The sequence below is a fragment of the Solea senegalensis genome, linkage group LG11 (assembly GCF_019176455.1).
Source record: "Solea senegalensis isolate Sse05_10M linkage group LG11, IFAPA_SoseM_1, whole genome shotgun sequence".
NCBI classification, from domain to species: Eukaryota; Metazoa; Chordata; class Actinopteri; order Pleuronectiformes; family Soleidae; genus Solea; species Solea senegalensis.
Genome location: NC_058031.1, coordinates 5,709,274 through 5,722,732, shown reverse-complemented (window position 1 = coordinate 5,722,732; position 13,459 = coordinate 5,709,274). Strand labels below are relative to the sequence as shown.

Here is a 13,459-nt window from a genome sequence, read left to right as displayed (position 1 = left end):
GCTGGAACCAACCCCAGATGGTGTTGGGGCAGGCGGCAGGCGGCAGGCGGCATTTCATTAACAATTTTTTAAATGCTACTGGTCTCTATTTTCCTCTTCTCTTTCATCTCTTTGTAAATATGATGTTTTGTCTGTAATCTGCTGAACTTGTTTCTGTACATGTGTCCGTCCTGGGAGAGGGATCCCACCTCTGTGGCTCTTCCTGGGGTTTCTCCCATTTTTCCCGGGTTTTTGTGGAGTTTTTCCTCACTCGATGTGAGGGTCCAAGGACAGCTGGTGTCACTTTGTACAGACTGTAAAGCCCTTTGAGGCAAATAGTGTTTGTGATGTTGGGCTTTATAAATAAAATTGACTTGGAGGCTCAAAAATATGGTTGTGCCTCATTAAGCCCAGGCTTTGGTCCCCACAAGGTCAGTGTTTGTACCAGGAAAGGTCCCACAGCGGCAAAAAAAAGACAACTACACACAGAAAGACACACAGCTCCTCCCTGCTTGCATGCAGCAGGAATTTCCTCCCTCCAGTTACACTTTTTAAGTCGTAGGGGAGGAGGAATTTTCTGGAATGTAGGCTAAACTCGAACAGCAAACTTAAGTAAATGAGACTAGTTTGAAGTAAACACCAGTAATCGAACCCCTGAATGATGTTATTGGGGGCACGTTTTATGCATAAAAATATGATGTTTTGTTTCAACACGTGGCACAAGAGGGACGACGTTTCAGTTTTTTAGCATTAAAAACATAAATATTCATCCAAATCTGCCTCTGCGAGTCAAGACAGCTGTAGACACCTCCCCTAGAATTGTACAAACGACAGCCCCCAAAATGAGTTTGCAGGAGGCTGAATGCATGTGAGAATCTGCACGTAGCCGTCGGAACCATCCAGAGTAAGAAAACCGGTCGTGGCCAGCAGATGGCCATCAGTGCTCCGGTACATCGCAGACAGGAAGAATCTCTACACTGTTAGTCCATCATCTTCACTCCGCTATCTGCGCAGGGCTGTGACATACCACAGGAGTCGCAAACCGAGGGTCACCTTTCTCTCTAACTCTTTGGAGGAAAGCACTAAGGTAAAATAAATATCACTTATGAACAAAAGACGAAAACTAAAAAAAGGCTAATGGCTACGTGACGGTCTTTTAACGTAGTTATCGTGTTCACTACATATTTGTGGACGCGTCTTTTTCCACCGTAATATCTTTCTGAATACAACGCACTGTCCGACGCTGCCAACTTCTAGCGTATTCTCTAACGATATTATCGTTAGGTCAGCTAGCTAGCTAGCAAGCTAGTTCGAAACTAGCGACACACAGGTGAAACTTTACATTTCTGTTGTCTCGAAAATGTAAATGACCATTTAATGTGATTGAATTGGCACTAAAAATGAAGCAGAATTCAAGTAGAGGAAAGCGAACATGGCTAGTAAAGCTATCAAACTCCGCTATTTGCCCACGAATCTCGGTTAGCTATTTGCGTAAAAATCTACGCAATTAGCACTCATGTTGTGGAATTCCACTGCTGTGCAGCGTGGGATGCTGCCGCTGCCCTCACTCTGCCCCAAGTTACACAGTTAATTTGTCTTTTTGTACATGAAGAGTTACAATATTTTACATGAGAACGTGTCGTGGTAAAAGCGAATACTCAGTGGAAATATAGCTCACTTCTCATTTCACCTCTTTGCATGATTGTCCACCAAATTGTTTTACGTCTTTTTAGTTGCAAGTACTCGAAAAATGATCATTTGGGCTTAAATTCTTTGTATGTGCACTCTCTTAAGTTGTCCAGTGAAGCATAGTGTGATACCGGTAACTGCGTGGCACCCTCCAAACTAGTTAAGCTGAAGTCAATAAACAATATTTGCCCTCCAGATTTAAAATGCCCCGCTGTTTTGTGGCGGTTTGCAGGGGTTATTGGCAGGTTATTGCAGGTAAAATATGTGTGTCACTGAGACTCCATAGAGGAGTGTGCAGCTCACTCGTGAGCTTTCTCGGCGGGGAGGGGCGAAGACGTGGCAGTCCTCTTCCATCCACATCCTGTGTTATCTGACTCCTCCGCTTCACTGCCTGTAAAAACTTGGGATGCCAAATTTTCAGAATATATCACTGTGCGAGACACACTTTAAGTCATTAAGTAGTGAAAGTACTCAGGGAGCACAAATTAACAAAAATGCCACTCAGTTTTATGTGTTTGTCACTGCCAAAATCGAATAATTTATAACCAAATATTCCCAAATAAATTCCTTAATAAATAAATTCCTTTTACTTTTTGAGTTATGCTGATTATAGTTAGTTAGGCAGATACACATACAGACAATAACAATTTAGTCTTCTAGTCAGAAGTAGTAATTTATTGAAATACATGCAGATACTGCACAGTTCATTACAACATACTGTAATCACCACTGCTATACTACCAAGAACCCCCAAAGACCAGTCATTTGATAAATATAAAATGTATGTCAAAACAGAATTATGAGTGAATAAGCCAGTGTGTCGTAAATTCAATGGCCCAAAAATCTTGCTTTTCATATGAGGATATATTCTTCTTTTTGTTGACAGGCTCCAAAAGTACTTATCGTGCAGCTGTGCCTTGTATTTAAGTATTTATGACATGGCGAGAGTTATTTCACAAGGTTATTTTTCGAGGCTTCTCTATTTTTTGTATTTTTGGAAGCCAAAGACCTTATGTTGCACTTTCCATTTTTATTTTAACTAAGTTATAGTGTGTTGAAATGTTTGTATGCTTCTTATAAATGCATTAAAGGGGGACTTTTCTATCACTATTTCTCTCGTTTACATTTGAAATCTGTAAATGTATGCACAAGGAGCAACTGCTAATATGGACCTAAACGTAAACAGAGAAGTGTCTCATGATAAACATGTTTCAACAGAATATTACTCAGATAAGGGGAAATAGAAGCAGGCCAAGTGTACACAAAAGATTTTTCTAGTTGTCTAAACAAGCTGCTTTGCAAATATCTGTCAGGTTAAATGTTAAACGGTTTGTGCACCAACTGAAAAGAGACATTGCCACACACGTCTCACACACACACAGACATGTATTCACTCAGACACTTTCATAACCACTCACTTTTATGTTTAGCATGAGCATGGATCTGAACTAAAACTGTTAAACATACAGCTTTAGTCTTGATGGTACACTTATCCAGCTTAGAGGTACATTTGTTGTCACCCTGTCATTACAGTAATTGCAGTCAATTTTTTTTCAACCTGGTTGAAAGTGGGAAAAGGCAGATTTACAGTATTCTAGACCGAGTGACACCACAGAATCAGAAAATAGCAGGAAATTGTATTTTTGCGTCACCGTTTCTACTTAAATATAACTTTAACACAATTTTATTCCTCTTAAATTAAACAAGTTCTGACAGATTTTTTTTCCTTCCTCAATGCTTCCTGCTGCTGACCTGAACTGAATGTGAAGTCATTCTTTTATTTTCACTAAAGGCTGGTAAGGGCCTGTCCGAGCCTGTTCCTTCTCATTCTGGTAGAAGGCGTTAAAAATTGACATCAACACAAATTGACATGAATGCACGGTTCAATCATTAACTTTACTTTGCATCCAGGTGTCTGTGAGTGCACACGTATGTGTGAGTGTAGCCATCATTTCTGTATATGTTGGTGGTAAATAGTATTACAAATGCTCACAAGTAATGACACTGTTATAGCACTTTTGTTGTTGCATATTAAAAACATAATTCACAAAAATACAGAGGTCATCTCTGCTGAATCAGTGACAATAAACCAAATAGTTAAACATTTATTAAACATTTGTCCAAGTGAGGTGATACAAGGTCTGCATTCACAACTTCATACTTGCATTGGAGGTATTTCTGACAACATTGTTGTTTATACTAAAGTACTTTACAAGTGTACAAACTCTGTGCTCACAGATATACAAGTCCAGTCTGTCTTTGTTATTCTCCTTTGTTATGGGTAGAGAGTCAGTGCCGGTCCACACACACCAGATGCCCAGTGGTTGTTATGACTGTGCCAACTCCAAAGCCAAACTGGAAACAGTGACATTAACCACAGACTTATATTTGACTTTGTGTGGTGGGAAGGAGGCTGCACTTCTAAAACGATTCCCCAAGTGTTTTAGTTCAAGGCTTTGAGTGTTCTTTTATACGTCACCTCTCGTTGTATATTTTCAAATTAATGTTAACACTAGTAGATGGTTGCTTATTATTATTATTATTTCTGTATTAACATGTGTAATTCTCTTACTCTTTGGTCAGGATGGAGCTGCTGTGTTGGTGCACGCTGCTGCTGAGCTATGTGCAGTTTCTCTCAGCCCACAATGACTTCTTCACCTCCATAGGTAAAACCCCTAAAGCCAAATGAAGTATGATACCATTTTCAAAATAACTGGTTCCTCTGCTGACTTCGTGGCACTGTCAGATACTGTAATAATCTGTTTAGTGACATGGCAGTACTGATGCAGTGTTGTTGTTTTTGTGTGTGTAGGTCAGATGACAGACCTGTTATACACAGAAAAAGACCTTGTCACCTCTCTGAAGGACTACATCAAAGCAGAGGAAAACAAGCTGGAGCAGGTCAAAAGGTGAGTTTGTGGACTCAAGGTTACACTCAACAATTCATTCACTGAATGACTCTGAGTGACTAACGGATTATTGCTTTCTTTGTGGCAGGTGGGCTGATAAGTTGGATACGTTGACATCCACAGCCATACAGGACCCCGAGGGCTTCCTGGGCCATCCTGTGAATGCCTTCAAACTAATGAAGAGACTGAACACAGAGTGGAGTGACCTGGAGAGCCTTGTACTCAGCGATACCACTGATGGTATGGGAAAAGAAAACCGGGTTCATTATTACTCAGTAATATACTGACACTCATAATTTGGTGTTTTCAAGATGCTTTGTCAAAGCCATAGTGTGCAACTTATATAAACGCAGTTCCGTAACATTGGACCCTGTGACAGTTGGGATTGGCTCCAGTCCATTTACATAACATAACATAACATGACATTCAAAATATAGACAAATAAGTTCACACCTTGCTGATGAAGCCCATCAGCTCCCCATGACTCTCTCTGTGTTTGGCAGTATAGCAGTTTTGTTTTGTGTCTGTGCTGCACACAGTGATGCATTTTACGTGATGAGTCTGACAGACAGAGTCATAACAGCTAGTAAAGTAGCAAGGTGTGTAGCTCTAGGTTAAAGAATTTCAGAAATAATTTCTCACCTCAGTTCTCTGAAGCTTGAGTAACTATAGTGCAGACAGCCTCTCTTTCTCTCTATTTTCCCCTTTTTGCGTATTAAATACACTGAGCAGGAAAAAATTCCTCACAGCAGCAATCAGTCTCTGTCACAAATTTTTTTCCTACTTACTGCAGCTTGTTTTCGAGATGTAGACACAAGGTCTGTGTTGATAAAGAGCCGATCCACCATAAATCGTTCTTGTCTGTACAGGTCCTTACATTATAACTGCTGAGAAACAGTCAGGAATATACCTTTAGTGTCTTTAAATCAGTTTGTTTTCTGTTAACAATACGAATAAAAAAATTAGCTATAAAAGACAAACAAGAACTTAAATCATTCATTTGCATTCATATTCAAAGATCAGAGTCACACCAAGCTACTCCCCTGTGGATAGGACTTACATAATTTTCTACATGCTTGTTTTACGTGTCCCATACAGGATCATCCCATAACTATTCTTTTCATTCCTGCCCATCTCTTTCAGGGTTTATTTCCAACCTAACCATCCAGAGACAGCACTTCCCCTCAGACGAGGACCAGACCGGGGCTGCCAAAGCCCTGCTGCGGTTACAAGACACATACAGATTGGATGCCAACACCATATCTACAGGAGACCTGCCTGGTAAGGGCCTTTAATCAGTGCACATTACATCCACACGCCTGTTTTCACTCATTAACGCACATGAACGTCACAGTCAGTCTTGTTTTTATTTCTGTTTCAACACAAAATGGTGTTGTTTTATCTATTGTCGGTGTTTCCATGCTATATTTTCTGCTTAGCAGGAGTGACACACAAGAGCCAAATGACAGTAGAGGACTGTTACGAACTGGGCAAAATCGCCTACTCTGAGGCTGATTACTACCACACAGAGCTGTGGATGGCTCAGGCCCTGAAGCAGCTCGATCAGGGAGAAGAGTCCACTTTAGATAAGGTGACCGTGCTCGACTACCTCAGCTACGCCATCTACCAGCAGGGGGAGATAGAACGAGCCCTGGATTACACCAAGAGGCTGCTTGAACTGGGTGAGTCTCTCTGCATATTATAAAGTCCTTTTTTATTTTTGAAAAGTATACTAAGAGGAATGTGAATTGTAATTATAGAGTCATAGGTGACACTGCTGCTGTTATAGCTTACGTTGGTCTCAATTTTTTCCTGAATAGACCCAGAGCACCAGCGGGCCAAGGGCAACCTCAAGTATTTTGAGTTCCAGTTGGAGAAGCAGAAAAAGGCTGAGGAGGAAGAAGCTGAAAAGCAGAAGGAGAGAGGGAAAAGAGAAACGAGTGAAAAGAAGAAAAAGCCCAAAAAGCCTTCCTTCAGTTTGATTCCAGAGAGGAAGAAGTATGAGATGCTTTGTCGTGGGGAGGGCAACAAATTGGTGAGGGAGAGGAAAGAAAAATACCCCAGAAACACAATTTACAACTTACAAACCACATCTCACATTTAAAAAAATCTTCATATCCTACTTTCCCATTCTCTCAATCAGACCCCCCGAAGGCAGAGCCGACTGTTTTGTCGCTACTATGACAACAATCATAGCCCCGCTCTGGTGTTGGCACCTGTGAAACAGCAAGATGAGTGGGACCGCCCGTACATTGTCCGCTACCTTGACATCATTTCAGAGGAGGAAATGCAGAGGGTCAAGCAGCTTGCAAAGCCAAGAGTAAGTTGATAATACGCTGCACATGCAAAGCGAGATTGTACGCCGCAGTAAATTATGTTCTAGTGAGTTGAATGTGAGACACTTGTTATTTTTAATGGAGTTAAGTCTGTTGAAGGCTAGGCTGAGATCAAAGCTGCGAGGCTGGTTGATGTGGTAGTTAGACAAGCACACAGACACACATACATCTTTGTATGTATGCGTGTGACTGTGTGTGGGTAAATCGTTTGCCTGGCTTCACAGCTGCGCAGGGCCACCATCTCCAACCCCATCACAGGAGTGCTGGAGACAGCTCCGTACCGGATCAGCAAAAGGTAAGGCAGAGCCAGGAGCCACCGAGGAGAGAGCAGAGAGGGAGAAAGTGAGGGGCTTCTCCTTCTTTTCTCTCAGCGACTGATTCCATTTCTCCTCTTCATTCCTGTCCGTCCATTACACCGTCCATAATCTCTGCCGTTCAAAAACTGAGAGGCTCTTGAGCTGAAGCACAGGATCCACCTGAGAATGACCAAAGCTTTTTGCAGCAGACAGAAACATTTAAAGCCAATTTCTTGGTTTATGGAGCAGTAAAAAATACTCGAGACACATTTTCTCATGATGTTTTCACAAGGGATTATGTTTTTGGAAGAGAATAGTTTTGTTTTTGCTGCTGTTCTCGAGGAATTTGTGTGGATATGTTTCCGCTCAGGAGTCTTTTAAAAAGTCAACACAAGAGGATGGAGGAGAGGTGAAATGTGTTGCTTTTTTCTCTAGTTGATATTAACATAGCTGTCTTTTGGGAGCCATGAGGTGCATCAGAGGCACTTAATAATTCCAAATTCATAATCATAATTTGTTATGGTTAAATCTAAATTTGGTTTCCAGTGTTGCCTCATGGAACATTGTCTTGGCCACTCTGAAGAATAACATTGACAACTAGTGACCATATCTGCCTCTCTTTTCTCCCTCTCCTCCCTGTCCTATCCTCCTCCTGTATGAATCACATTCTATTCTCCTTTTTTTTCTTCCTTTCTTTTATTTCCTTCTTTTCCTCAACCTCCATGTCCTTGTCCTGCGGGAACTACTGTAGTTAAGGCGAGCCACGGTGCATGACCCCCTAACTGGGAAACTCACTACAGCCCAGTACAGAGTCTCCAAGAGGTAAGGGGCACAGGTCACCTGGAGGCTTACAACACCTCCCCCTCCTCCTGCGCATTCAATTTCATCTTCAACCCCGTTCAGACCTAATATTAACATCCATCCTGAGTGATCTGATCTCATGCGGACAGTAGTAGTCCAGGACTGAGCTCACAACCCATCCTGATTGTGATCTTGGAATCCGATCACACAAACCACACCGAGAGGTGGTTTGAGGACGCATGTGGCCACATTCCTGAACATGCATGAACACAAATCTGTCTTTTGTACTCATTAGAGACTGGACAGATGTTAATACCGGGTCTGAACAGGGCCTTTATCTCTGGGCCTTATTCAGTCCTGCATCAGACAAGTTATAGACCAACAGTGAAAATGTTAAGTTACACCCTGACTGCTTGTGTCTGGTGTAGCTGCTGTTTTCTTAATCTTTTCACCCTGTCAAGTGACTTGAGACATTTTCACTGAAGTGCATAGTTTTTTTTTTTTTTTTTAGCCCCAGCCAGTGTTCCACATTTGAGATACAGAAGAGTGAATCTCGAGTCCATGTTACAATTTTTCAGGAATGAAAACAGCTGTGCTCGTCACAGCTGTTGTGGTTCTGCTATGCTTCTTCATCTTCCATATCAGCAAGAACCCCCCCCCCAAAAAAAATAAATGTCTGTCTGGATGCACTCAGACTCAAATAAACCAGCCAATGTAATGCAAATATACTTAAATTGTGACAGTAAAACGTTTTCATTGCTCATCGCTGGTTAAACTCGCATCACACCCTAAAAATAGCAGGTTTGGTAGCCCTCCCAAAACCCCTAAGTTTCTTTGGTTTTGCTGTTCTTGGTAATAAATGGGTCACTCTGTAACGTGGGCAAAAGGGTGTGGTTTTCCCTTTGATGTTTTGTATGTGTACGTGCGAGTCAGCATGTATCTGCAAATTCAGTGATTATATCATGATAGATTTAACAGATGAATTAACGAGAGACACAAGGAGAGAAACTGTCGGCCCATATTTGACCATGTGTTCAACAACAAAAAGCACAGAGTAGAAATAATAAAAAAAAGATGACTCATCTCACAGTTTTTTTTCATGCTAACTTCTCCAAATGGTAGATTTTCTCTCATTTTCTCTCTGCAATAAAGACAGGAGTCATCTCATGTGCTTTGTGGTGTCTTAAAAAGTCACTGGCAGTTGGCCTTCATTCTGGTTTTGTCTCATCTTCTTGTAACATTTTAGTCATTGCATGTGTACATTTACATTTTTCAATAAAAGAATAACAAATAGTGTCCATTTAAACTTGTGTGTGTACCGTATAGATGTATGTTTCAACACAGTTCATGAGAGGAAGAGTTTGTTGCAGTGCTTAGTGAGTATTATTTCATCTCTGGGGTGTTTTCTTAGCCTTCAGTGATCGAGTTAAATGTGAAAGGCCGGCAGTGTCAGGGAAGTGTAATCTGTAAAAATATTTTATCAGTCCTCAGCCAGGCTTTTGTGCAACATGTCAGGCAGTATCAAGTGCACATCGTGAACTCAGAACAACCCTGTCCCCTGAGCTGATTGGAGAGTCTGTACTTTGGGCATTCTCCAAAGTTTTTCACTTTCCTCCTCACTTTCCTTTTCTGCTGTTTGCTTGTAATGCACTTCCTCTTTCTGAGCTTGTTATGGAAAAGTCTCAGCATGTTTTTGCCTGTTGCACCTTTACCACCATCTAGTGGACAAACATGTGTCTCACTGACAAACACTAATAAGGAGATTCTCCCGCTCCCTCTCAACTGGTCTTCTTTCCCGTCCTGTGTTCCAGTGCTTGGCTCACTGGCGACGATGACCCCATGATTGACGTGATCAACCAGAGAATTGAAGATATCACAGGGCTGGAAATGGACACTGCAGAAGAGCTGCAGGTAAAAAAAGTGAATGAATTCAAAGTCATGGAAAATGCTTATTTGTTTTTCGTACATGTATCATAAATAATCTATCTATCGCTGTAGGTTGCAAACTATGGCGTTGGAGGTCAATATGAACCTCACTTTGACTTTGGAAGGGTAAGTAAGGCCCCTTTGTGATTCATACAAGTTAATCTCTCAGAATGTTTAGTGCTGGTTAATAGAGCGTGACATTAAACCTGGTGTTGACTCTTTTTCCACAGAAAGATGAACCAGATGCCTTCAAAGAGCTCGGCACTGGGAACCGCATAGCGACGTGGCTTTTCTACGTGAGTAAACTCATGTCATCCATCTTTACAGATATCACAAGTTATGGATGTTAAATATACTGATTAAGTCATGCTAAGCCATATACACTATTATGGACAAAAGTATTTGGACAAACACGGACTGTAATGACGTATTCAAATGGAGTTGGTCCCCCCTTTACAGCTATAACTGCTTCCAGTCTTCTTGGAAGACTTTCCTCAAGATTTCTGAGGAAGATTTCCCATTCATTCTGGGTCAGGGCTCTGTGTGGGCCTGTGAAGTTCTTCCACACCAAACTCAAAGTCAAACCATGTCTTTATAGTCATTGCTTGTCATTTCGGGAAAGAAAAGGGACTTCCTCAAACTGTAGCCACAAAGTTGGATGCATAGCTTTGTCCAAAATGTCCTCAACAGGTGTGGCCAAATACTTTTGTCCATATAGTACATGTTGAATTGTGAGTTTATATAGTTGATGCCTTATCAGTGTCATAAAGCCTCAGTGACGTGTTGGGACAAACTGACAGAGAATATGTTTTTCTCTTTTTGTAAAACAGCATTTATCCTCATTTTTCCTTGAAGTAATATTCACAAACTTTTACTACACATCTGTCATATAAGTACATGATCAATATTATGCAGGAAATGCTCATATTAACATGTCTGCTTATTCCAAACAGTGGATGACATCATTCATCTGTATGATAGCATTATACAGTAGATACAAAAGTGACTGGCATTTGCACAATTGTGCTGTCCCACATATGCCAATGAATCAGCAAAGCTCACTGTGATTTCATTTCTTTTGGTTTTATTCAGGGTGACACTCGAGTATTATAAATCATCTGTCACCTCTGATTATTGGCTTCACTTAGTGTCTTTGCTGTCGTCACAAAAAAAATCTTAAATTCAAAGAAGTCTGTGCAGTGAAGAGGAAATTGCATTTGCTTGGATGAGGAAAGAGATGAGGGGAAAATCAATTTCAAGAATTCATTAGTGCTGTTGTAAACATCACGTTGGATTTGTCTGTTTCTTACGTAGATGAGTGATGTCGCAGCAGGCGGAGCCACAGTCTTCCCAGATGTCGGTGCAGCAGTTTGGCCCCAAAAGGTAACCAACCACTCATACCATACCACATTTATAACCAATGGTTATAAAATCCACAAAATCCACAGTTTGTTTCAAATCACGGTTTTTGGACGTTTCTCCATGAACAGAATGGTGCACATGTGCCCCAAACCGTGACATGTGTACTAAATGAGATAGATTTTTTAATAATTAATCACTTTTGTTTTTAAGAATTTGTTATTAGTAAGATATTTAAGTTGTTGTTTTTGAATTGATAAGACAGTGCTGTGCCTGTGGTATGTTTTCATACAGATAATTGCCTATTTGTTCACTCGTGTCATAGAAAGTCCACATAGACTTACACAAATATGTATTTAAAACTTTACTTCATATATTATTTCACAGGAAATTCAGGTTTTTATGACAGCTGACTGAGATTTATGGCTTGGTTTTTCCTTTTCCTGGAGGGTTCACATGACTGCTAACCTCTTCTGTCTTTTGTGTTTGTGTTGTGTTTCCCAGGGTACTGCAGTGTTCTGGTACAATTTGTTTGCGAGCGGGGAGGGTGACTACAGCACACGACACGCAGCTTGCCCAGTGTTGGTGGGCAATAAGTGGGGTGAGTTTGTTATTTTTGTCTCTTTCCTTGTAAAACAATCTGTTTTCCTTGAATAAATCGCAGAGATTTAAAAAAATAAAATAAAATTGAGACGTGGCCCTGAGCATTTAAACTGTGTCCAAAGTAAACAATGTGCTGCTTGTTGTTGTCTGTGTTCTGTCTTTAGTATCGAACAAATGGATCCATGAACGAGGCCAGGAGTGGAGAAGACCATGTAGCTTAAACGAAACGGATTGATAGAGGAAGAAACCTCCTCTTCGCCTCCCCCTCACCTTGTCTTCCTTGTGACCACAGATCACTGCTGCAGATCACAGATGATACACATGTGGATACACGACGTCCAAAATGGCTCAACATGTTGTGAAAATATGTTTTTAAACGGCTCTTTTTATCTGTTAGTTTGAAACAGTTAGGGACTGAGGTTCTCCTTCCATGCGTCAGCGTTCTCTTCTCACTTTAAGCACAAAAGTAACTTTGCTGTGTGGTGGGAAATGAAAGGATCCACTCAGCACATAAGATAGTGGTCAAATACTAAAAATATCTCATCAAACTCCAGAGTTATTGTCTCTTTCATCTGTGCCGCGCATGATCACATATCACTTGTTGTGCCACCTCAAAGCTCCATTGTTTTTACTCATGAAGATGTGTTTACTTGTGTACTTGAACATAAACACCAACATACACACCCACTATGCTGCCTAGAATTGTTTAGTGTAAAGATTTCCTAAATTTGAGTAGATCTTTACTTTTCCTGATTGTCCCAGTGTTTTTTTATTGTTTATAAGCGTGATTGATTGTGTTTTTGTGGTGAACAGTGCCTTTCAGTGAGAGAATATATTGGTTTTTCAAGGAAGCATTTTATTTATATGTCCCTAACCTTTATTTTGTTTTGTTTTTTTGTCCTGAAATGAATGATTTTTTTTCTACAATAAAGACTGATTTATTGATCACAATTTGAGATATTTGATATATTACAGACAAATGCATCTGTAAAAAATTGTTAATAACCAAATTGTGTTTCATTTTAAAAAAACCAGTGTGTAGGATTTATATTTATTTTTATATATGTATATATACATATATATATATCTACATGTATGTATGTATTTATATAGATAATTTCTAGTCTTGATGAGCTTTTTCTTTTACTCCACACTTCAGCATTGGTTTAAGTGTCTTTCAGGGCCAGAAATTGAAACCACAACCTTCCAGTTGAAAGACAACTCGCCCTACCACTGTGCTACCATGGTTCAATCATAACGTATGTACATTTTGTATCAGAAAATGACGCCATTAAAGTACAGTAAACGTCATATACTTTAAGACTTTTACTTAAGTAATATTATAAAAAAAGTGACTTCAACTTCTACCAAAATCATTTTCTGGTAAGATACTTGTACTTTTACGCAAGTATCCTTTTAAGGTTAAGGGGTATTCAACTGCAACACGCAACTTTGCCAGTAGGTGTCATCAAATCCCACACACTTAAATCTATATCTATGGATAAAAAAAAAAGTTTTTCCAAGTAAAACCAATTTATTATGGGTCGAAGGTCTGTTTCCT

General features: G+C 40.2%; 1 protein-coding gene across 4 annotated transcripts; it reads left to right on the top strand.

Annotated features, from left to right (window-relative positions):
* The first annotated feature begins 815 nt into the window (after positions 1-815).
* p4ha1b (prolyl 4-hydroxylase, alpha polypeptide I b) lies at positions 816-13,209 on the top strand. 4 transcript variants are annotated; one of them, XM_044039196.1, is made up of 15 exons: positions 816-1,066; positions 4,252-4,334; positions 4,481-4,577; positions 4,666-4,817; positions 5,721-5,858; positions 6,020-6,259; positions 6,398-6,612; positions 6,721-6,897; positions 7,961-8,031; positions 9,822-9,921; positions 10,009-10,062; positions 10,167-10,232; positions 11,251-11,319; positions 11,800-11,896; positions 12,063-13,209. In XM_044039196.1, the coding sequence occupies exons 2-15, from the start codon at positions 4,253-4,255 to the stop codon at positions 12,131-12,133; spliced, it is 1,629 nt and encodes a 542-aa protein (XP_043895131.1). In that variant the 5' UTR covers positions 816-1,066; position 4,252; the 3' UTR covers positions 12,134-13,209. The 4 variants fall into 4 exon arrangements, with proteins under 4 accessions (XP_043895131.1, XP_043895128.1, XP_043895129.1 ...); XM_044039193.1 differs by having other exon boundaries at positions 6,017-6,259; XM_044039194.1 differs by lacking the exon at positions 7,961-8,031 and adding an exon at positions 7,138-7,208 and having other exon boundaries at positions 817-1,066.
* The last annotated feature ends 250 nt before the right edge of the window (positions 13,210-13,459 follow it).